Below are 24,311 nucleotides of genomic sequence, written 5' to 3' on the forward strand. Positions count from 1 at the left end.
ATGAGGCTGGGGTGGGGGGGGGTATTTGAATGATTTGGTATGCAGCGACAGCACCGTTCTGTTTCATTGCAGGAGCCCTAGCCTTATCTCCTTAATGGATTATGAGCAAGGAAACAAAAACAGAGGGAGGCAGAATGAGAATGATTGGACTCCCTGCAAAGGGCCGGCAGGAAACGGACTGCAGCCAGATTAATAAAACACTCTGCCTGTACATTTCCTCTGCCCCTGAATCACAGATGTTATTAGGAAAGAGGACAATAGGAACAGCTTGTTGTCAAGAGTCATTTGAGCTTCTGTGGTCTTTGCATTCTGATTTGCCCGCTCACTTTTGGTGCTATAGATGTGTTTTGTGCATTCACGCTGCAGACTAACAGCTAGCCTCAGGTTATGTGTTAATTTGTTTTCTGGGACATTAAACTATCGTTTTCTTGTTTGTCCGCAAGAAAAAGCAGGCAGCAACTGAATGTTTAGGTAATCTTGGATATCTAGCACCACATTTAGCCAGTCCATGGTCTAAACGTTGATAGACAAACCTTTAGTACATTTACTGTGCATGGAAGCTGAGGTTTTGGTATTGATTAGGGCTGCTTTAAAGGCTATCTCTCTTTTTAACTCCTGCTAGAGTTCTGAAAACGGTATTTTACCACATCCTTGATTCAAGAGGGTAAGTGAGAGGCTGTATTGAGTCATCATATTGCTGTGTCTAAATGGCAGTATGCTGCCTAACCTCTACATCGACAGATCTCTTGATTTGACCATCATCAGCCACAGAAAATGATGAGTGCAGAATACCTCAATTTCTTTGAAAAAATAGTATCTTTAGATCAATACTGTTCCAAGCTATGAATCTCAGGTATCAGGACAAAAATTCAAATATATTTCACATGTGTGGTAGCTAATTCCATAGCTGAATATTAATGAAGTGCAGCCATCAGTGATGTGAATCTTTTCAAGTCTTTTAGGTAAAAAGTATCTTGAATTAGAAAAAAAAATAAAGCACAATACTTCAAGGCTGCAACACTTGACTTCCTTGATGCTGAAGGGCTATTTAGACTGAGCTGTTTGCTGGTAGTGCCAAGAGTCTTATGTTTGAAATGGTATTGATCAAGGTAAGACAGGTTGACTTGAAAAGATTTGACCTTTTGGGGCTTCTGGTCCAACAGACATAATGTTGTTGATATTCTGTGCTGCCTGGGGTTAAATCCGATTTGCTTTAGCCACTCTGTTTATTTGGGAATAAACCCTTGCTTTAGGCTAGTTAGGACCATATTTCATTTTTATTTAAGTTCTATTTCTCTGTTATACAGTTTGCTTCCAAGAATTCAGTCCATGAGACATGCTGCTGTATGTTTACAGTACATGAACACTACCAGCTAGGATGCTTGAAAATATTTTGCTATAATTTTTACCCTCCTGCCATGTATTTGTCCCTGATGATCCCCCGTACAGTAGCATTCTCAAACAGGTGCTGTACGAAGGCTGAATGTTGTATTATCAACAGTAAGAGCTATTTTTATGCATGTCATTGTGGTTGTAAACTTGTAAATGCTGCTGCTTGAGCATTGTGTATTATATTTTTTCACAATCTAGACTGGAGTGTGTATGTTAACACACACAATAAGTTCTTTTATTCTTTTTCAGTATTTTTAACCCAGTAAGTTTAAGTAATGACCTTGTGAGAGTGGGAATTGTTCAGCCTGTTGCTTCCTTGGCCACAGTTCAACCTGAAACTGGAGGTATTTTGGTGGTCATTTAAGTTCAGTTTATTTCCCAGAAGTGTTATTATAAATTTTTGCACATCCATAATTTCCTATATGTTTTTTGTCTGTATAGGTTGTTTCTGTCTGTGAAATGGTTTGCTGGGTATTGTTGCCTGATTCAGAAGGTACTTAATGGTAACTATTGTTCACCAACAATTGCAGGAGACCATTGTGAATGTTTTTCTTTGAAATCTATTGATATGCGGTTTTTGCTAGATGTGTGCACAATAGCCTACAGTAAGCTAAATAAGTATTTTAGGCTGTACTCACATCTGTGTGGGAATAATATTTGGCTTTGGGTTTCTACAGACAACACAAAACATTTTATCCTGTAGTGTTTTTCCTGGTTTATCTCTGACCCTCTCTGTGTGAGACCTTGCAGAGCTCAGATTCTTTTTTTATGACTTGAGTACAGTAAGAGATGAGGAATCCAGTTTAAATCTTTTCTGCCAAACAGTTCTCTGTGTGTTCCATAAGTACTCCAGAGGAAAAAAAAGCATTTGTGAGAGCAATAGCCTTCGGGGGTTGCGCCAAATGAAAATGCTTTTTTTTCTAAACCCCCCACACCTCACTCAAAAAGTGTTTGCTTGTTTTCTGTTACTATTCGCTCTCTCTCTATCTCTATCTCTCTTTCTCGTTTTTTACCTTTGATTTGAACTCTGACATCCACGTCTGCCCCAGGATGTCTGTCACAAACTGCAGTCCAACGTTGTGACAATGCTTTTTTTCTTCCCGTGCCTTTTATGACCTTCTTTTCTTCCTCTTTCTGTTCTTTTTTTCTGTTTTTTCCCTTTCAAGGTCTGGCGCACCTGACGTTAAACGACCAAGGTATGGGTTCATTCCTTTTTATTTTGGTTCTGTTTTTTTTTAGAGGAATTGACTCAGCCTCTTCGCCCCTAGCCCCTTGAAACTGCCGCTTTCCCTCACAATTTCCTCCTCCGCTTTTTACCTTTTCTCGGTGCCATATACCTCCATTTCCCCCCCAAAATCCTCCCTTGTCTTTTTAACCCCTTGCAACATCCTCCCCTATTGCTCCCCCTTATTTCTCTCCTTCCATATCTCCACTTTTTTTTTTCTTTTTGTTTTGGTTGTGCCTCCTGCTTCTCCTCCCTTTCCCTACCGCCATGTCTTTGTGCTTTTCTGTGACCTCCACCAATGTGTGTCCACCCCTTGTCCTGTCCTATGGCTCACGTCCTGGACCTTCACCTCTGACCACCTTTGACCCCGACGACCTGACCCTGGGGCTGAAGGTAACACTTTTCTGCTATCCCTTCTGCTTGGGTTTAAACAAAAAGAAGAGAAACTGCTGATTCTATTGGAAATGTGTTTGCTGGTCAAAGTTACAAAAGCAAAATGTGTTCACACTCCCATTCACTAACACTTCAAGGTGAAAGTGTTGTCGAATGTGCAGAGTTTTCATCACCACTCTGCTGACATTCCCATTGTTTGGCATTCAGATTTTTTAAAGGGTTATCATTCAAGTTCTGAACCTTAAATTACATGTGTTATATTTCTTTTTTTTACAAGAAAATGTGTCTGCAATTGTTTCGATGTTTCTGTGATCACTAGATGTTGTTTTTGCTGCTGTTATGTCTATATAGCACAAATACATCTAACACCACAGCTGTTTAATCTATGCCACACTACACAATATAATTTTGGGAAATATACACTCACATTACTTTGTGTCCCACCAACATGTTTCTGCTCATCTTCTGACCTTTTGCACATTTGACATGTTTTTCAGAGAAGGTGTTCCAATCATGAGCAACACATTTTTTTATGTGCGAATTGGATGTCAGTATTTGTACTTTTACAGCCAAGATGCATTCTAAACTACACACCATGCTCCTGACTCTTTACTATTCCTCACAATTATATTCTCCTATTCACTGACCTATATCTTCCGCTGACCTCCCACTGAGGCCTGTCCACAGAAAAAAGTGTTAAAACAAAGTTCATAAGAAGAAAAGAAATGAACAAGTGCAGTAGCCAGTGAGTGTTCTGACTGGGCATGGATGAGGCATTGATAATATCGGCATGTAAGCGGTATCGACCGATATAAGCTTAAAATGACATATCAGTATTGGCCTGAAATGAACATTTTTGCTGAAATGACGGGCCGATTCATTACCTTCTCCTCTGCCGCCTGGCTGTGCTTCCCTCCATGGACTTTTTCACCCTGACGGTCCTGGTGCTTCCTCCGCAGGCTCCACTTCACTCAGTTGCCTAACAGACCCACTGCTTCTTCCCACTTAAACCTGAATAAAAAACCGGGGATCAGTTTTCCGGTTGGATCCACATGGAGATCTGAGGCTAGCTGGCTGTTTTTCCCTTCGGCCATGCTGCGGCTAACGCTTTGCTAGCCTCCCAGCTAGTGCCGGTTCTCCATGTGGATCCAACCGGAGCACTGAGCCCCGGTTTGTTAATTACTTTAAAATGGGAGAGGGTCTGTCGGGCAGCTGAGTGAAGAGGAGCCTGCGGAGGAAGCACTGGGACCCTTAAGGTGAAACAGTTTGAGGTGCTGCTGTGTTTGGCTGCACAGATAGGAAACACCTTGGCTGGCAGGATATACCAATGTGTTTGAAAAAAAAAAAACCTTCTTCTTTTACTTTTGTGGTTTATAACGGCGGTTGGCAACTAGCATATTAGGTGCATTACTGCCACCTTCTGCTTCGGAGTGTGGACCAAAGATTAAATACTATCCATTAATCCTGACTGTCTAATAAACTCAAAGAAAACTCTACTGCTTGACTCACTTGGCAGGTTCATTAAAGTTTTAATGCTGAGCTCCTGAACTCCAGTCTTCCTAAGTTCTTACTTTATATATTGTCTTTCTTGATCATACATACAATCTATGATTGCATGCGAAATAGTCTCCTAGGCCAGGTGGAAAAAAATATGTGCATATATCAGTATAGACATCGGCAATCGGCCAAAATGAGTTGGAAAATAATGGCATATTGGATATTAGCAAAAAATCCAATATCGTGCATCCCTGGTTCTGACCTTTTACTGGTGTGAAGAGAGCTTCCTCTCTTCTATAATCGTAGTAAATGATCTACTGGGACTTGAGCAACGACCCTTTTCCTTTGACTCAAGTGAACAATTGAGGGAGAAGCCCAGGTTTCACCGGCAAATTCAAAAGTGAACTTGTTTTGGTTCTAATAGATCACTCAGACTTTTAGTGAACCTTGTTGAACCTTTACTTTACCCAATATTTAGTGTGAGGATTGGCACCAAAATTACCTCAGCTCATGTGTTGGATTTTAATTTTACAAAAAGTGAGGGGAAACATGTAGAGAAGAGTTAATATTCCAGTATGATATCCATACTCTTTCATTCTCATTGTAGATTATAGTATATGGAAAACAGATTAGACATAAATTACTGCTGTGAACACATTAAATAATTGCAGCAGTAGAATCAAAGTCAACTGTAGGCTACCATTAGGCTCCAAATCTATGTGTAAACTGATTTGAAGTGATGATATGAATTTGATTCATCACTTTAAAAAAGGACCACAGTTGTTTCCACTGGAGATGAAATGGTGCCTGAAAGATTGCCAGTAGATACGTTGCAGGAAAACAGTCTGTGTGTTTCATTAATTTTAATTAGTGTAAAACCTGATTGATTAAAGACAAAGTTAGACCAAATGAGTATGCTCATGAGAAGCGTCTCCATCCATGACACTTGACGCGACTTAAGTTTACATAAGAGGCAAAGCAACGTTAGCCAGACACCTATATCACAAGGTTGACATTTTTTTTAAGGTTAGGGATATACAGACTATAATAATAATAATGTGCACCAACACAAACAATGTATCCTAAAATATGTCCTCATTCGTTGGATGATGCTCCTAACCACAAATGTAGCACATGCACTTAGTAGAGTAACTATTCTATATATTCTCACTCACTTCTCACACTCAATCCCATACAGTAAAAATATTGTGTTAAAGAATCGGTTTTATACATAGATGAAACCATGAAGTTTTTTGTATTAACAATAGATTGTCAGCACTGACAATCTATTGTAAATTACTTGTATGGAATGGTTCTGTTGCACAGTACCCACTTTTTTACTGTCATCGAGCAAGATGCTTACCAGTTCATTGCTTCTGTACGGCACGATACAAAGGATGAACAGGGTTTCCCCAGAAAAATTGTTAGGCCTGGTGGCAAGAATCTTTTGAAGGGGGCCACGCCGGCAGCCAAGTGACTTTTTTGCCAGCAACAGACTGATGGCAGCATTAAGGTGGGGCCCTATAGTTTCTGTGATAATAGAATCATGGAAGGAATCGCAGAATTCAGAATTTAAAAAAGCTATAACACATATAACATGGGGCCCTACATTAAGTCAGTGCTAAAAGTTGACATAATGTGTCATAAATAAGTCATTTATTCACACACATTTAAAAAAATCAACAACTATAGTAGAGTCTTACAAAGAATCTGGCAATTTACAGTCTTGGAATGCTGTGTTTTTTAACAATAGCAAAAGAAATTAAATTAAATATCAAAGTTTTTGCACTCTACAAAAAAGTCCTGATTGGCTACTGATTCTTACAGCCTTGGAATGCACATTTCAAAAACAACAAAATAAAATCAAAGTTTATACCATAGCTGGTTGATAAGCTCTGACACATCTTTACTGCTTCCTGGAATAAATTGCAGCTCATTCATGTCACTACAAGCAGCAAAATTTGTCTACACAATTTTCCGGAACTCTGCTTTGCCTGAAGGACTGCATTTTTTTATTTTTTTTTATTTTTTTTGCAAACTGTGGATCATAATATACATGTCCAGCTACATTCACAGTTTATGCTGCTCACCCAGCTCTACACCGATCAGCTCTACACTGATAGCAGCCACCACCGCTCCCTCACTCTCACAAGTTTACTGTTAGCTGTTAGCCTAAAACACTAGCGGTGCCTCAAATTGTCAAGACTGCTCTTCAGCAAAACTGCTAACAAAACTTTATGTCCTTAACTTGCAAGCTACAGTAAGTGGTTTTCCAACTATTATATCTGTTTCCAACCAAGCTGGCGCACTGTAACTGTTAAAAAAAACATCTTAAAAATACATTTAAAAAAAACAAAAACTCCCCAATGCTAAGGCCTGACGGGGGTCAGCTTAGGCCTGGCAGGCCGGTGGGCTTGCAATACACTGATGGAAACCCTAGATGAATATATTTTCCTATCCCCAGCAGACAGTCGCTGCCACCAGCAGATGAATCATAACCATAATCCCTTCATCTCTATGCAGCGTCTACTCTGCCTCCCTATAACATCTCCTGCAACCTACTGCCATTTAATACTGATCCCTAGCTGTAGTCCATCCAAGACGGGGCTGACTGTTTACTCCAGTCACACACTCATAGCTAGATGAGCTCACACCAGGATAATAGAACGTACCAGAAGAATGGAAGATCTGATATTAGAGTATCTATCAATCTCCATCATCCCTCCCTGAGACACGCCCTGATCTCAACATCAGACATTCAGTCTCTGATCCACCATGTGTAGAGCATAGCTGTGCTGTTCCTGTTAACTCTGCCTCCGCAAGCAGCAGGATCTAAACTAAAGGTTGCTGAAACAGAACAGTTCATAACTTTTTAAAAAAAAGAGAGAAAAGAGGGGTTGGGATTGAGGAAGATAAGGTGGGGAAAAAGTTGTAGAGAATAAATGGAATCTTATCACACTCACAGCTGAGCTGCCTTAATTTGCATGTCACTGACTGCAACCCACTTCCCTGTCTCTCATACATTACTTTCTCAAAGACTGATGTGTAATAAAAAACATCTCCAAATAGGCCACAGGCATTCAATGAAAGTCTAATTCATAATGCTTTATTTTATCTCAAAACAGAGACTACTGTACAGGTAACAATATTTTTTTTTCCCTTTTTATTATTTATTTTTATCAAGGCTAACTAATGCAAGTTAAATAAGGCCTACACAATGAACAAGGTAAATAACCTGGGGGAGGGATGCCATATTATCGGAGTTCAAAGAAAAGTAGCTGATTATGCTTGTTTTCATCAAACAATGCCTAGCCAGCCATTTATATTGATCACCCTGTAGCCAGAATTAATACAGTGTTTGTTCCCAATGGACAGGCCAAAAAAACATCTTAAAAGAGGAAAATCAATAAACTTATTTGGTAAAGGCCAGAATGTGTGACATGTTAGCGAATTAGCTGTTTTTCACTGAAGGACTTAAGCACCTCTCAGCTTTCCAGGCATCAACTTCCCTTGAATATGTGTGTGTGCGCGCATGTGCGTGCATTTATGGATGTGTTCATGTGAGCCAGGATAGCCCTGTTTTTAACAAAAAAAAGAGCGGTTTTGGTCAATGTTCATGATCAGAGGCAGGGGCGTCAGCCATCACATAACCAGGGCTAGAAAATCAATGTCAGTCTCCTCTCAAACCCAAGGCTGTCCTTCACAGCTGTAGGAAGGACAAACCCCAGGCTTCAGTCACTGCTGATCTCTATCTTCCTGTCTGTAAGACTGCTGCCAACCTCACACACTGGGCTGCATGCTTGGCAAGCTACAGATTACATTTAACAATAAGATAATTATTTAAAAAGAGCCATGACAGACACGGACTCTCTGAGCAATAATTTTCAACAACCAAAGTAATTAAACTTGTCTACTCTCTTGGATGAACATCGCCCTAAATATTTGCATTTAAAACAATATTTACACTATAGTAATTGACAAATTCAAGAGCATTTTCTGGCATTACCCTCTGCTCCCCTCACCACTAAGGACTACCACTCATACCTAAATATTATTCTTTAAATAACATGAGGCTTGTCAACTGTCATGGCAGTTGAGTAACAAAGACTAGTCCTTATATACAGATACATTATTAGGCAATGGTTAAAATTACGTGTAACAAGAACATTTAAATTTTATTGCACCAAAGACATTTTTACTGCAATTTGAAATGAAAGGGTTCTCAACTTCTGGTTATATCAGAGAAAAGCATATTTGATATTTTTTAATGGATTTTGGATGCAAAAGAATAACATGCACAGAGATTGTCATGGTGAGATACTGTAGATGAAAGATTGAAGAAATTCTGTACATGCAGCAGCAGAATAGAAGTTCAGCTATTGGAGCTACCTCTGTTTGTAATGCAAAAAGGCAGTGCAGTGTTGACCCTGACTAAATGTGGTCAAACTTTCACTGAGATCAACTTTTTAACAGAAATGGCAATATGTATATTGCCATTGACTATGGTGAGAAAAAGGGCAGACATTAAGACTTGAATAGGATAAGATACACTTTCATACTTTAGTACTTTAAAATTTATATTTTTTAATTATTTATAGTATTATTATTGTCTGGTATTTTTCAGTATTTTATTCCCATACTTTGTGTGATATAACATGTTTTTTTTGTTTCTTTCTTTGTTTTGTTTTTATATCTTATTGCACCGGGACCTGTATAATGTTAATTTCATTCCCTTACATATACAATGTGTTGGAATGACAATAAAAACCTTGAAATTACAATAAAAACTTGAAATAATTGAAATCTTACCTTACTCAAGTCAGACCTTGATTTTGACCCTCAAAATTTGAGACCTATTAGCCAAAAAATTAAGGTAGTTAATACATCACAGTCTTAAAAATCTTCTCATACAATTTGGTCCTATTTGACCCAAGTCTTTTTACAGAAAGTGCATTATTATACAGGAGCACTTTCATAACAACTTATCTCGTCAGAGATGAGACAGCACAGTCCCTAGGGAATGTGCACACAATGCATATTTTAAACATATGAAACATTTATTTTATTTTTGAAATTTAAACTGTGGTCATCTAGTATGGTATACTAGAGGACTGTTGTTTGTCTTACCTCTGGCTCATACAAAAATATAACATGACCTGGTTGAAATTAATTGTCGAGCAGAAGTCGCAAGGTAAGTTCATATGGAAGTGCAAAGTGACCTATGAAACTATGACAGCATGTAGAATTTAAACAGGAGCTTAAAATGCTAAAAGTACTACTGTATGACAATGTACTGTATGTAATTATAGACGTAGCCTATTTCCTTGGGCCAGCAATTTCCAAGGTGTTGATGCATCACTCTAAACAGCTGCCCTGAAGCTGTTTCAGCTGATACAAACTAATTAAGGGGCCCTTAAATAAATAAAACTGCCGTTTCCAATAATAGGAAAAAAAGTGCAAGTTAATGGCTTTAAATTGCCAACATTTCCAGCCCCTTTGGGAATGCAGATGTTTTTGCCCACAGATCATTTGGTTTCTGTTCGAATGAAGTCCCCTGCTGCCACCAACACCACCTCCTCTTTTGGAGAGGCCAGCATGATGCATACTGGGAATCAAATTAACCAGGCCCTGGGAGATTGTCTCTTGGCAGGTTTAATGTAGATCTCTTTGGAGATACTGGAGGGAAAATGAAGGGAATATCCAGTCAGATCTGTATCTAACCTCGAATGTAATAGACTAGGTCCAGGTCAAGATAGCCATCTCTGTCTGAGCTCACTGAGGGCAGTTTATGGAGTCCATGTGCCACTGTGTTCTGCTCAAGCTATTTAAAACACACTGAGAACTGCAATGAAGTTCAGTATAAGTGTGAAACCAGTTGGTCTTCATTTTCATGCTGTTAAGTAACACTGATCCATTACTTTATTAGCTCATTGATAAATCAGACCAATACTGGCTAATAATAAGTGGATATGATCCATATAGTATTGTTCTCGTCTCATATGATGAATATGAAACAGTCTGATTAGGTCTGTCAGTTATTCAAAACGTTTCTGTCTGGTCTAAGCATCACTCCTGAATTGATTTATGTAACATTGTAATCTCAACTGACAAAAGTTTGCATGAATACACTATTACTGTGTTCATATTATGTATCCTGAGTTATTTAGAGCTTGGCTTCATATTCTAAATGATATATAAGATTCTAGGGCAAATCATTAAATTATTAACTACTAAATAGTGTGAATGTTAAGTTGATGGTTATTTAAAATTTTTTGTACAAATTATTGTACTATAATTAAAGATGCTCCTCCTGAGTGCCATGTGACTTTGAGTGAAGGCAGCCTGCTATTCACTGCCCACTGTCCAAGCCTTATTTGAGCAGTAGAGGCTTTCTCCAATAAGCTTGAACAGGTTTATGCACACATACTTTTATAAACAACACACAGACAAAAATAAAAAATGCACACATGGACAAAAAAGCACACAGAGAAATACTCATAATTTGCCAATCCACTGGCCATGGCTTGACAAAGGCAACAGAATATACTTCATGTTTTGATCATAGAAAATGATATTTAAAAATATGTGTCCTTCTGATTCATGATTTAAAATATTTATTTTCCAGCACCAAAATATGGGCTACATTATTACGGTAGCAATGTTTCAGAAAAAAGGATGACCAGTGAAACAAAGAACCAAACAAACACTGGAACTTCATTTTGGTAACAGATAATTCCTTTGTGACCTGGGACCACTAAGATTTTCTTTAAAATCATCATATATCAAGGAAATATGAAAACTTTCATGCTCTTTTTCAGCAACATCTTGCTTCACGCTCCTAACAGATTATGGAAATGTCCTGTACAACTACTGTCTGAAGAAGTGAAAACCTTTCAGTTCAAGTGCTTTCAGACAGCAAGTGGTTACTGCAGTATCTTCCGCCTGGCAAAGCCATTATTCTGTCATTTGAATGGGCAGGAACAGGGTGCAACTTGACGACAACGACAAAACATGGCTGTGTTGCTGCACAATTTGATCTAATGTGACAATTGGTGATAAGTCAGTCAGAATAATCTTATAGCTAGTAAACAGAGGTTTAAACTTAATCCTCTTTTTGTAAGTCTAAGATAACTTATATAAAACTATAGGGAATAAATATGAGCAAAACCCATTTGCTACTGATATATGCTGTTTTCTATTAGTATATATTAATCTTGACAAGCAATACATTATCATCTTACTCTAATATAAGTTCATCGTTATTAGCTTTGCTAAATGTTGACATGGCTCAGCCACTCTCTCCAGAGTTGAATTAATCAGTTTCAGTTCAGCACCATAAGTACTACGCTGCTGAAATGAAATTATGCTTGAATTGGATTAATATTTTGGCAAAGTAAAAATAAAATTGATATTCAGATGAACGTTTGAATATACTGTGCTAAAATTCATTAACGCACTGTGATTCTAGTTCAAAATTTTATCCTCATTGTAAAACCCAATGGATGATCATTTTGATTTATACAGTGATCTCTTCCACCCTGTTCAGCAGCCTGAGCTTGGTGGTCTGTTTGGCTTGAAGCCTGCGAGGCTACTGCTAAGACATTAGGCCTGGATGTAGAGCTGCCACAGTATTGAATTTTTCCCTACCACACAAATTAGCGAAGCCATTCAAACTGTCACAGTAACTTCCATTTAAAAAAAACAAAACAAAAAAAAACAACAACAACAAAAAAAACTCGGATGTTATAAAATTATTGGTTCCTAATTACCATATTGGCCCAATATAAGGCGATCCTGATTATAAGAAGAACCCTCCCTTTTCCAACACCTGTTTTGGGAAAAATACAACTTACATCATAGTAAAGTTAAATACTCACACACTCTCCTGCCAGACTCTCGGAAGTGGTCAAAAATTATTTTCTCCAGCAGTTAGCATTTATTAGACTGCCTGTATGTCTTTTTGAACTCCTTATCATCTGTGATAGTGGTATTTGGCAGCTTGACATATTCCATTTCTGCAGTAGAGACGTCAGAAGATGCTTTGGACTCGTTTTCACTGGTCATGAATTTATTTCCTCCGTGGCAGAAAAACATGTTACATAAGCCTTCAGAAACCCATGCGGGTTAAACTGGACTAATGAAACACTTTTAGGGCTGACTGACTCTAATATGCTCAATTTTAACAGACTTCAAGACACTTGCTAGCCTAGCAACATTAAGGCTACAAGCAACTCGTAATGCACAGGAGTTGGTTTTACACTGGTACTTTATCCATTCAATATTTGATGTTGTTAACACGTAATTGTCTAGACCCCGAATATAAGACAACCACACTTTTCCAGGAAAAAAAACACATCTCATATTCAGACCAAAATGGTAAACTTTTCAGATGCATTTATTCCTGTAGTAGTCTATTCTTTATATCCTCTGTAGTCTAAATGGCTATCTTTATTCCAGTGTTGACATTAAGAGGCCGACTTTGCAGCAGGAATATTGGTCGGCATTCGGCAGGCATGTAATTTTTTATGTCAAGCCTCAGAGAATAACTAATGTCCCATCACTTGAGCTGCTCTGCTCACTCAGCGGTGAAGCGGTGATCAGCTTTACTCCGCGGTGGGCCTGATGTGATTGCGTTACTACGGTAATTCGGTAACCACAGCAGCTCTACCTGGACAGCAGAAGTCCTCACACAGGCAGGAATTTCTCCTGACACAGCAGCAGGCTAAAATGGATGGAGCTCTACAGCAGCCTGAATCTGCTTCGCACAGTCCTCACAGTCATACAGAGAAAAGCCTGTGATGAGCACGTCTGTGGCTATGTGCCCCTGTGCCTATAGCATATCAGGGCTACTGCACTATTATCAGAGTTTCAGTTTCTACTCCAAACCAAAATTTAAAATATCTAGACAAAATTTATACACATGGAGTTGAAGAGTTAGAATGAATATAACATATTTTGTCTCCATCTTAAGACAACTGTAACAGACTAAAACAATAATATGACTTTCCTGCTTCATGAAGCAGATGTAAAAGAGGATTTGCCAGAGCCAAAATGAAAATACATAAAATGTAGGTGGTAGGAGGTTTTATGCCCTTGAAGCTGTACAAAGATGAGTGTACAAAAGTTACTTCATGCAACCAATGATAGGAAGACAAAAGTAGCAGTCTAATTAACAATGTCTATTAAATAAAAGATCAGAATCCATAGTCGAGGTCAATCATGTATGAGAGTTCCCTATTAATGGTGTAATCACAATCACAAGGCTAATGCTGATTGACAGGGCTGGACTGAGGCTACCCTGTGTGACCTTCAGTGGCTCCCTGGGGTGAAGCCAATCACAGTGTGTGACAGTCCCCAGTCCCTCTGCCCCCTTCTCTGAGATTGATCAGAGGCCTGCATTGTGTTTCCTAGGCTAGGCACGCCTCATTATTGACAGCCTCACTTAGAGAAACTGACAGGACACATCATACACCCAGCGAACTCCCACTTTGCTTGGCAATGGACATTCTGGGCTGTTTACACATACATGCACACACAACAACAGACTTTCATTTAATGCCTCAATGTGTGATAGGTTGCAGCTCAGTCAATTACTAAATTCAATCCAATTGCTCCTGAGTTCGATAAATCATAGTATCATTTATTTGACTTTGCTTTTGTTGCACCTTTTTGGTTATAAAAAAAAAAAAAAAAAAAAGCTATTTCTGTTGGAAGGGCACTCTAAAGAGGAAAAAAGGACCATACACAAGCATACCAAAGAAGTGCAAAATCATTATTTTAGCATTGTAAGTTTGCATTAATATGACCATTGCAATAAAGAAATGGATCTCATCACAGCTTGACAAAGCAGTGCATACGATGAGGATCAGAAAACAGCGAGGCTCCCATCTGTTAGATGAATTCCTGGAATACGGGCATAGAAATGTAACAACATTGTGTAACTATTGTTTTCAGGAGCTGAAAATTGTCTGAAAGTTTTATACATAGTATTTTTAATGACACTTCATCTCACTCGTCTTTATGTCTCTCTGTAATCCCCTCCTGTGAATTTGGAATTTGCATGGTATGACATGTAGGAGTATTAATACTTTATTATTGAATTACCTCGTTATTGGGGGCACCACCTCCTTTTGGTTAGGAATTGTTAGTGCCAAGAGGGAGCACTAACTCTTGTTCAATTTAATCAATGAATCAGTCTCATAATCGTAAATTCTTGTCCCAAACAGTGACCTCTGTTCACTACAGCTCAGAAACAACAAAACACTTCTAGGATAAATTAAGACATTTATTAATAGCTAAATGTCTTAAGGATACATGATAAAGCATAAGATAATGTACAGAAAATAATAAATAAAAAGAAAGTAAAACAAATAAATAAGGCCTAGGAATGATAATAAAAATAATAAAGAAAATTATTCAGCAAAAGTGGCTCGAAGTGTGTAACTCGAGGCTTAATGTGTTGCACCAGGGAATGCTAAGGGAAAGCTAATTCAACTTCTCTAAATAAATTCTTATAATTTTAACATTATTCAACATCAACCCTTGATCACAAAGCGAGGTTGAAGTGTTTTGTCGTGGTAGAGGCGTCATCGCGGCAGGTCCAGCACATAGACTGTTCAATGCTGATCCAGCATTGTCTGATGCAGCATCACCAGTGGTGTTGAAGTGAAAGAGCACGGATCAGCTGTGGCTCATCTTTGTAGGTGTAGAGAATCAAGCCGTGTCAGGCTGCTCTGAAAGAGTCTTTAGGCCGGTTTATCTTCTAGTTTGTAGTATTGCTCTCAGAGAGCAGGTAGAGGTTCAGTTTCAAGCATTCTTCTTATTCTTCTTCTCCTTCTGGAGCTTAAGTTGAGGATTCAGGCTGTGGTTGGCTTGTAGTAACTCGAGTTGAGTGCCCAATAAAGTTTAGTCTGACTATGCTCAAATCTTCAGCAGTGTCTACTTTAAACTGAAATACTGTATGTGTTTACTTCAAAATTGAAGTACTATATGTGGAAATACGAGACTTAATATTACTAATAAAACAATTAAATTAACTTGTTGATATAAAAGATTAAATACGGACATATTTAGCTGAAAAACAAATAAAAGAGACCTCTTCAGATTTTTCTTGAGTTCTTGGAGGCCAGCTCAAAGAGGAATCTCTTCAAGGCTGTTTTTATAAGTTAGGATAAAACGGGAGGAGTTTGGGTGTGTTCTAAAGGGTTTTGCACCGAATTATTGATGGATATTCAATTACTTTGTTGTAGGGGCTTTAGGTGTGGCTGGTGGTTTGCAGACTGCGTCTCCTGAAGTAAAGGAAAGTAAAGTCATGATATTTTCTGATTAATAACAGTCCTGCAGCTTGTATCGTATTTGTAAAACCATTAAAGAAACAGTTAAGCAGTTTACATGATTCATAAGTCAGTTCTCCTAAGAAACAAACATTAATCTTCACATTAACACTTCATGATGTTTAAGCATATAACCTCCATTGATTCATCTTTCTCAAACTATTTACACGTCTTAAACAATCTACTGAAATCAAGTTTAATACTATAGTGAAAGGAAATAAAGTTAGGCAACACTTAGGTGATTAGATTACTTTCAGAAACATATTTAAATATTACTTCAACTTCGTAATATAAAGCATTCAATGTGACTATAGTTTAACAATAAAAGAAAACTTTAAACTGAAATCCTTCAAACATATCTTTACATTCCTATTACTTCAGAAACGTCATTCTTTTGATACAACTACTTGTCTAATTTAACTATTAAAATATGATTGTCTATGAGGTTAATAGATCACAAGTTAAACACTTGGGTGACTTTAAAATACAAATACATGGTTACCAAACATTCATTAACTCTTCACATAAGGGAATTTAACTCTTGTCAATAGAGGGGAGTATGGTTATATGTAGTGTAAAAGGTTAATAAAATCTAAGTCCTATATCTCTTTAGTAGATAGTCATACACCTAGGAAAGTTATACCATTCTTCTTGTATTTACATGACAAATAACATGATATAAGTTGCATAATGATTAGTTATTTCATTTACATGAATCACAGGTTTGCCTCAGGTTTGCAGGGAGGCTTCACAAAGTCCTCAGGAATGTGGGTTAGTTTATGGCTTTGGTGATAAGAGTCTGTGCTCCATATAAGATGGGAGTTGTTTTTCTCAGGTCCAAGTGGCCTTTAGGATCAGTTCATCCTTTTAGTTTGTGTCATAATTCAACTTATCGAAATGATTTCTTAGGAGGTCTTTCTGAGTCTGTTGAGCATCACTGATCAACCCCACTTAGAGGGTTACAAAGGTCAATTCTGCAGGCCGGGGGTCTGCGCTACAAACTTAGGAATCCAGGGAGTCTGTCTCTTATTTTCCAAAAGCATCAAAGATTAGTTAACACAATTAAAGAACAAGCAGTTGTCCTCCTACAGACACAATATGTGCCATATTCTAATAGAATAAATAGTACAGTGTAGGACACAGTTGAGAGAGCTCTGTCTGTGGCACTTTTACAGAGCCTTTTAATAACGTTTAAAAACATAATTTGCTTTATTGGCTTAGCCATCAGGAGCCATTTAGGTTTCACTTTGACATTACTGGAGAAGCCATGGATTGAACTGCCAACCATGCGACTGATAGATGACCCACTCTCCCTGCTGAGCCATAGTTGCCCTTGTTTTAATATAATACGTTAGCATATTTTTGCACTGTCATTATCAAAAGAAATCACAAAATCTTATATAGTTGACAATAATATCAAAGTCTTATCCCAGACTTTCTTCTCAGTGAGGGCAAAACATTTTTCTTATGCCTATTTAATCTCACACTTACATTATTTTCATTTGTCTGTAAATATGCATAACCTAGTACAAAGTGACAACCTTCTAAATGTCACACAAATTCCTTGCAAGGCCAGAGGGTGATGTACTTTTCATCTAGACACAATGTTTCATGTGATTTGATTTAAGGGGAAAAAAGCAAAAATAAAATGACACTTAACGTGACCAAGCCCAAGGAAGTCATGAGACATCTGAGTCTGGCTGAGAATCTAAGACAAGGTTTAAAATATATCATCTGTGGGCAGGCATAATTGAAGCAACGTCAATTGTGTAAATGAATCATGAAATTTAAATGATTGTATATTAAAGGTGAATACAATGGAATAATGAGGACAGGCTTGAGCAAGGTTTGACCACTTTAAAAAAGTTGCATATGAACATAAAGACAGAAATACAGAGAGAGGGACATTAAACTGGGTGCACAGTAAACAGTAAATAGGTTTAAAAAAAAAAAGAAAAGAAAAAAAAAAGAAAAACCTTTTCTGTAGACAAATTATAAAAGTGTACAGATCAATAACCAGAACTTATCACTGGAAAAAATGGTGCACCAAGAAACCACAACATTCTTCTAAAATGCAAATCAAATGTAGTAATACTGGCTTATAAAAACTTCAAATGTTGATACTCTCTTGGGGGGGAAATATATACACAAATAGATGTGTCTGGAGCATGAATATATTAAATGTTATGTGCATAGAATTCATTGAGCTGATTATGGTTGAGATGATAACATGACTTCCTACCTCAAGACACTCCCAAACTTTGTGAAAAAAGTAGCCATTATACTGTAAAATCAAACATGATTCAGGGATTGCATTGCATATATTAGAATTTTTATGAAAATAATTTTGGTGACTACAACAATATCTGAGAAATGTGTATTGTCATCTTTTCCATTTTCAAAATGGGAAGCAAATACTATTCACAAATGAGTGACTGGGACTTCGGTTTAAAAACTGTTTAGTGCCTGCTGTATGGACCAATGGTGCAATAATACAGTTTATGCAATCCGTCCACTTTTAAATAGGGTGTTAAATGCATACTAAACCATGCCAATATTTTAGCATCTTATAAATATTAACATTTTAACCTTTTAAATAAATGTACAGAAAAATATTTAGAACAATTGAACATATCCTAACACTGGAAATAGGGAAAGGAGAGCAGAAAATTCGTAATTAGTGCAACCCATGAGTGAAATATGAAGCACAGTTTTTCACATTTCACCACATAATTAATAAACCTAACTGATAAAAACTTAATTTGTGCTTAGACTGGCTTGAGGATGCATTGTAGTTATTGAATGAATGAAGTGAGTGAGTACGGGGAACTCAACTTCTACTCTAAGACTAAAAAATATTTAGTATAATATAATAAGTTTTAGGCACCAAAAGTAAAGTGAGAATGCGTACAAAAATATTGCCATAAATTGTTTTAATGTATCAATTAACGTCTTACAAAGTTGAGTAAACAGCAGAAACCTAAATGAAATCAATATTTGTTGTGAGCAGCTTTGCCTTTAAAACAGCAGCAGTTCTCCTCGGTACACTTTAACACAGTTTTTCATGGTAACTTGCAGGTAGGTTGTTGTAACCATCCTGGAGAAAGAATGTTCTTCTGTGGATTTATTATTTAGGCCATCTCAGGTGCTTCTTCATGTAATCCCAGATTGACTCCATGATGTTGAGATCAGGGCTCTGTGGGGGCCAAACCACATCATCATTCTTCTTGTTGCTGAAAATAGTTCTTTATGACTCTAGCTGTATGCTTGGGGTCATTGTCATGTCATGAATAAATTTGGGACCGACCAGACACCTCCCTGATGGTATTGCATAATTGATAAGAATCTAAACATCTAAAAACTTTTGCACAGTACTATAAGCGCTAATGGACATAGACATGGAAAACAACAAGTTCATTGTTTTAGAGACACTACTACTAACACTTGCAAAAAATTCTAACAAGGTTACGTTAAGGGGCTGCCAAAGATCAGGGGAGGTAGAAGCCAACCAAAAGTTGTAAAGAACACATATATTACGAGTTCCATGAATCTTTAATAAGAGTGGCTACTTTGAGACAGTGATTGACTAAACAAGGTAACCAAATATGTCAATATTTATTGAACCATTGATGGATAGGGGCCATTAATATCTTGAACACATGAGCCAAAGCCCAGTGCAAGCAGAGTAATTTCAGTCTTCTTCATATGCAGCTATTGCCCTCTGTCCCTTTTTTCCCTTTAATTTAGTGGACCTTTACCCCAATGTTTTTTTTTCTCCAAGAATCAATGAACCGCTCCCCCCTCCACACACACACACACACACACAAACCTTTTTTTCCCCCCTTCTTTTCTTTGTACCTTTGTTGTCCTTATTTAGAAGGGTACTTAATTGAATTTGGCCAATGGGGCATTAATCTTGGGGCATTGTGGTCGGAGTCTGGAAATTGGATCAGGTCAGGTTTTTACATGTTGTAATTAAGGTCACCAGGGGCAAGAAGTAGGGGGAGACGTGACGAGGGAGGGTGGAGGGAGTAGCACATAAGATAGAATAGAGAGGGAGGAGTATAGAAGTGGGAAAGTGGGAGAGGTGAGTAAGGCTGTTTGGATGACTACTAAAAGAAAATACAGAGCAATAGCAGTTAGGGGTGGGTGGAAAAAATGAGGAATTGCATTTCTTATCTTGTACAATTCTGAATCGATTCACAAATTCCAAAAATCAAGTTTTGTAACATTATTTGATAGCATCATGTTAATGGAATGAAATAGGTGGGACATAACTGTGAGGCACAGTGCAGTACCCGATGCATGTACAGCGTGCACATGCTAGAGTTGTTCACTTGTTGTTCATCTTCAAAAAAAGCAAGCGTTTGGGTGCATTTTGGATTTAATAGCATAATAATTTGGAAGAGAAAGGTGATGTATTTTGTCAATACTTGCCCAAGGGCACCTTAGTGGTGTTGATAAGGGTCAGAGGATTGAGTCTCAAGAAAGCTAAAGAGGAGAGAGCAATGATAGATTTACAGACTAGATGAGAAAGGGAGGGCTTGGAGAGTGATGAAAGAGCGATGAGGAAGGGAAACAAGATAATAAAACCTCACATATTTTCACTGGGTATTGGCTAAGCAAAGGCATTTTGCTATCATAAGCATAGCCAAAGGGCCAGTAATTACAAAGGATCTCAAATGTGAGAGAAATACAAGTCGCCTCTCTCCCTCTTCTCTTTCTGCCTCCACCCCTCTGTCTATATCTGTCTGCTTCCGTCTTATTCTTGTCATCTTTTGCTTTCTCTCCATCTGCCTGTTTCTGGCTGTCTCCTTTCTCTGTTCTTGTCTGATCTCTGGAGAGACAACATCAGGCGGTGAGGGGAAACTGATGAAGACAGGGATATGTGGAAATAGAGAAGGGGATGTGGAAGGAGGGGGGGAGGGAGGAGGGTTGGAGAGATGAGGCCCATCAGTAGATGAGTGTTACAGGAGTAGAATGATAATGACCAGCGAGCCCTTGCTTACCACTGCGCTGTCTCTCCACAGTTGTAGTGTCACAGAAAAAAATCTGCAGAGCACACATGTACTGTAATGTCTAATCTAGTTCCTGCCTACACATGGTCTCTATACTCCCCTACGTGGTTCAACAATACAAAAGCTGCTATAAAACCCTTGAGGGACCATGAGCTCCTAACAATTACCACAAGGAACATCAAAGCGATCACACACTCATAGAATTATTAATCTCCATCTATCACTCACATATACTCATACAGAGTTATTGAGATGAAGCAGTCTTGCTTCATATCTTATTTCTACAGTCTTAGCATTGTTCGAATGCACAAAGCTCATGAATACTCGCTCTGTGATAAAAGCATTCCAGGCGATGAGTTTAGATAGCCAAGAGTTAAAGCCACACTCTAGTGCCACACTCCCTCTAATGTTCTCTAAGCATTTAAATGTAGACTGCAGCAAAATTGAAAGCTGAATAAGTAAATTTCAGGCTGCATATTTAATAGTCTTTTCAGAAAAAAAGCTCTGGCTGGCTGACTAGAATGTAATGTAATGAACAAAAATAATCACTCTCTCTTTCACAGTTCAGTTTCTCTTCTTCTGTCCTGGGAAAATGATATTTCTGCATTTAGTAAATAAAAAGAAAGAAGGGAGAGCTAATCTCTTTGGTGGGAGAGGACGGACTAATGAAACATGTTGACACATGTATTAGAGACTGCCATAATTGAATAAGGGGATTTGGAAGAGAGAGAGAACATTATTAAGATATGTGGGGATTTAAAACGGTGGAGAACAGAGGCAAGGCCAACTGAGTCAAACCAGTGCCTAGAAACATCTTTCAAGTTGCCTTGGGAAAGAAAGAGGCTTGGTTTATTTCAGTCCAGCATTTGTGTGTTTATATTTTATGGTTATGTTCTGTTTACCTAAAATAAATAAATAAATAATTTCATTGAAGACTTTGACCCCATCTTGCAACTGTAACTGTAACTGTGCACATTTGTAGAATATCTACACAATTAGAAAAAAAAAGATTGTTCACATGGTACGCAGATACAGCGCGTAACAATAAAAACACCCATCCAAAACAACAAAATCCATCCAAAAAAATAAGTTATAAGTATAAAACCGGGAGGTAGGCCTTAGAAAAGATGTTATGAATATTACTTCTAGTATTAAAGAAGTATTGATCATACACAGTCCAATGGACAGGGTCATGCCATAGATACCTATCAAACTTTAAATGCAAGTTAAGATAGCTGTAATATTAGAACTACAGAGGGCTCAATTTTTATTTAAAAATGTACATATCTTATATACATATCTTAGACTGCATCACAAATAGTGGCTGCACAAGAGAGAACGATATCGTTCGCACTAATTAAAAAAGTGTTGATACACTCTATTTGCTCGAACGCATGTGACCAGTTATTTTCAGTGTGTGGTGTCAACCAATCAGGTGCCACCAGGAAAAGCCAAACATATTACATACGTACTGCCATCGTATGGAGGAAAGTATGCCCTTCAGCACACAAAGGTTGTAGGCAGCACTTTTGCATTAGTCATCACATGTTTCTGTAATTATGTATAATTTATGTGAGAGTAACAACTGAAATTTATACACACACAACATAACAATAACAAAAAATATTTTTCATTAAAAAATGTATTTCACAATTGGAATTGCAGTATGAGGCAGCACCCATAATGGACGACACACCCCTGCTATCAGAGTTACTGTAATCATACATACTGAAAAAAGATAAAAAGAGCACACAACTAAATGCCAGTATGTTTTAACCACACATTAGGTGAAATAACAGGATGTATGACTATTCTTCAACTGGGTGATGAAGCCCCACCTGGCCTCTGATCCTCTGTCCTTCCCCCTAGAGTGTTTCAGTCATATGGCTAATTAGTAGATATTCACACTCTTCAAACGCTTGCCTCCTGCTAACCTCCTGTAATCCCCCATAGCATGCATGCATGTCATTTTAATAATTAAATATACTAAAGCTGGGAAAATTCATCTTCATGAGTTACAGGGCAGTGGATGTACGCATAATGGCTAATGAATGCACATAACTGGTCTAAGGTTGTCAATTGTGCTACTATTACTGAACTATGACAGAATAAGTTTGACATTAAACTTCACTGTACTAATATAATATAATCATTGAAACAGAGTAGGTACCAGTTTATTTTATTAATAGGCAGACTGTTAAAGTCTAATTAAGACAATGACTCACTTAGGAAATGGAAAAGAGTGTTGAAAGGCTTATTAGTGTTTTTTGATAAATATTTTAAAAAAAAACTTTGATAAATGACATGTTTATATCATCATAAACCCTGATTATAAGGCTTGCTTCAGTACTACTCTCATAATAATGGAACCTTAACTCTGTAAAGCATTTTATTTAAAACATGCATGATTTAAGGTGTAGAGAATTGAACAATATCCATTAAATCTGGAAAAAGTAATATTTGGAAGACACTAGAACTTTTTATTGAATCTATGAAGATCTCATCTTTTTATGCAAATGCAGTCTGAAATCCAAAACTGACACCTGTGAACACCATGGCACAGCTTAGTGTCAGTAGGAAGGTATATAGCACGGCATATTGTAGGTCATGACCTTTCCCAGATGAAGCCGCACAGTTTGTAATTCCTCTCTTTACATGTGGGAAATGACTCACAATGACCTTGTCCTCCAAATAACTCCTTTCGTACTGATCAAAGCTACCTATCTTATCTCCAAAATGGGCTTAATTGGGCAGATGATTTGTGTAGTGAAAGGTTTTAACATATTACTGAGGCTAGGTGAACCAAAATAATTCCCCCTAGTTAAGAGAGAAGATAAGAAGTCAGTGCCAACTGTCTGAAGTGCTTTCATTGCATTTGCTCTACGCTCCTTGCATCAAGGTGAACTGTCGAATTAGCCAGACAGCAAGGTTACTGGGAATTCACAGGTTTTCATTTTGAAAAGAAGCGTTAACAATTCATTTTATGCTTTTAATACAACCTTACATGACATTGCTTTGTTGCAGATACAATTGCTGAGTGCATGTACTAATCAATAGTTGAAAGACTTGAATGACATCTTCTTACCTATTGTATTGTGTTCCTGAATGAAAAAAGGCAACTTTCATGGTTTAACTATATTTCCTTCAGATAATACATACACATTTTCTTCTTGCAAATCAAAAGGAAAGCTGGTGAAAGGTTGTCACAGCATCTCTGAATTAAACATTTTACACCACACAAAATACTCCGCCTCAATTTTTCCCCTTGCTAATTTTGAGAATTCACAGGGCAGTGGGTGGTTTTGTGCTCGCCGGAGCATACAAACGGAGGCAATGAGGCAAGTGGAATAACATTAGAGCCTCTTGTTTGAAACTGCAATCCACGGAGCAGGTAGACGGGAGGAGGGACGGGGGGGACGGGCATTTGTATTGGCGGCTCAGATCAAGTGCATA

The 24,311-nt window shown here is 37.8% G+C and overlaps 1 protein-coding gene across 4 annotated transcripts in view; it reads left to right on the forward strand.

The window, feature by feature from the left end:
* Positions 1 to 24,311, forward strand: part of nrxn2b (neurexin 2b) — a 714,140-nt gene that overhangs the window by 196,414 nt on the left and 493,415 nt on the right. For 3 of the 4 annotated variants that reach the window (XM_044341047.1, XM_044341046.1, XM_044341049.1), the window contains exon 4: positions 2,559 to 2,588. The exons of the other annotated variant lie outside the window; for it this stretch is intronic. In XM_044341047.1, coding sequence (XP_044196982.1) covers positions 2,559 to 2,588 — 30 coding nt within the window. The remainder of the gene's footprint in view (positions 1 to 2,558; positions 2,589 to 24,311) is intronic. 4 annotated transcript variants of the gene reach the window in all.

Source organism: Thunnus albacares, chromosome 22 (assembly GCF_914725855.1).
Source record: "Thunnus albacares chromosome 22, fThuAlb1.1, whole genome shotgun sequence".
In the NCBI taxonomy this organism is placed as follows: Eukaryota; Metazoa; Chordata; class Actinopteri; order Scombriformes; family Scombridae; genus Thunnus; species Thunnus albacares.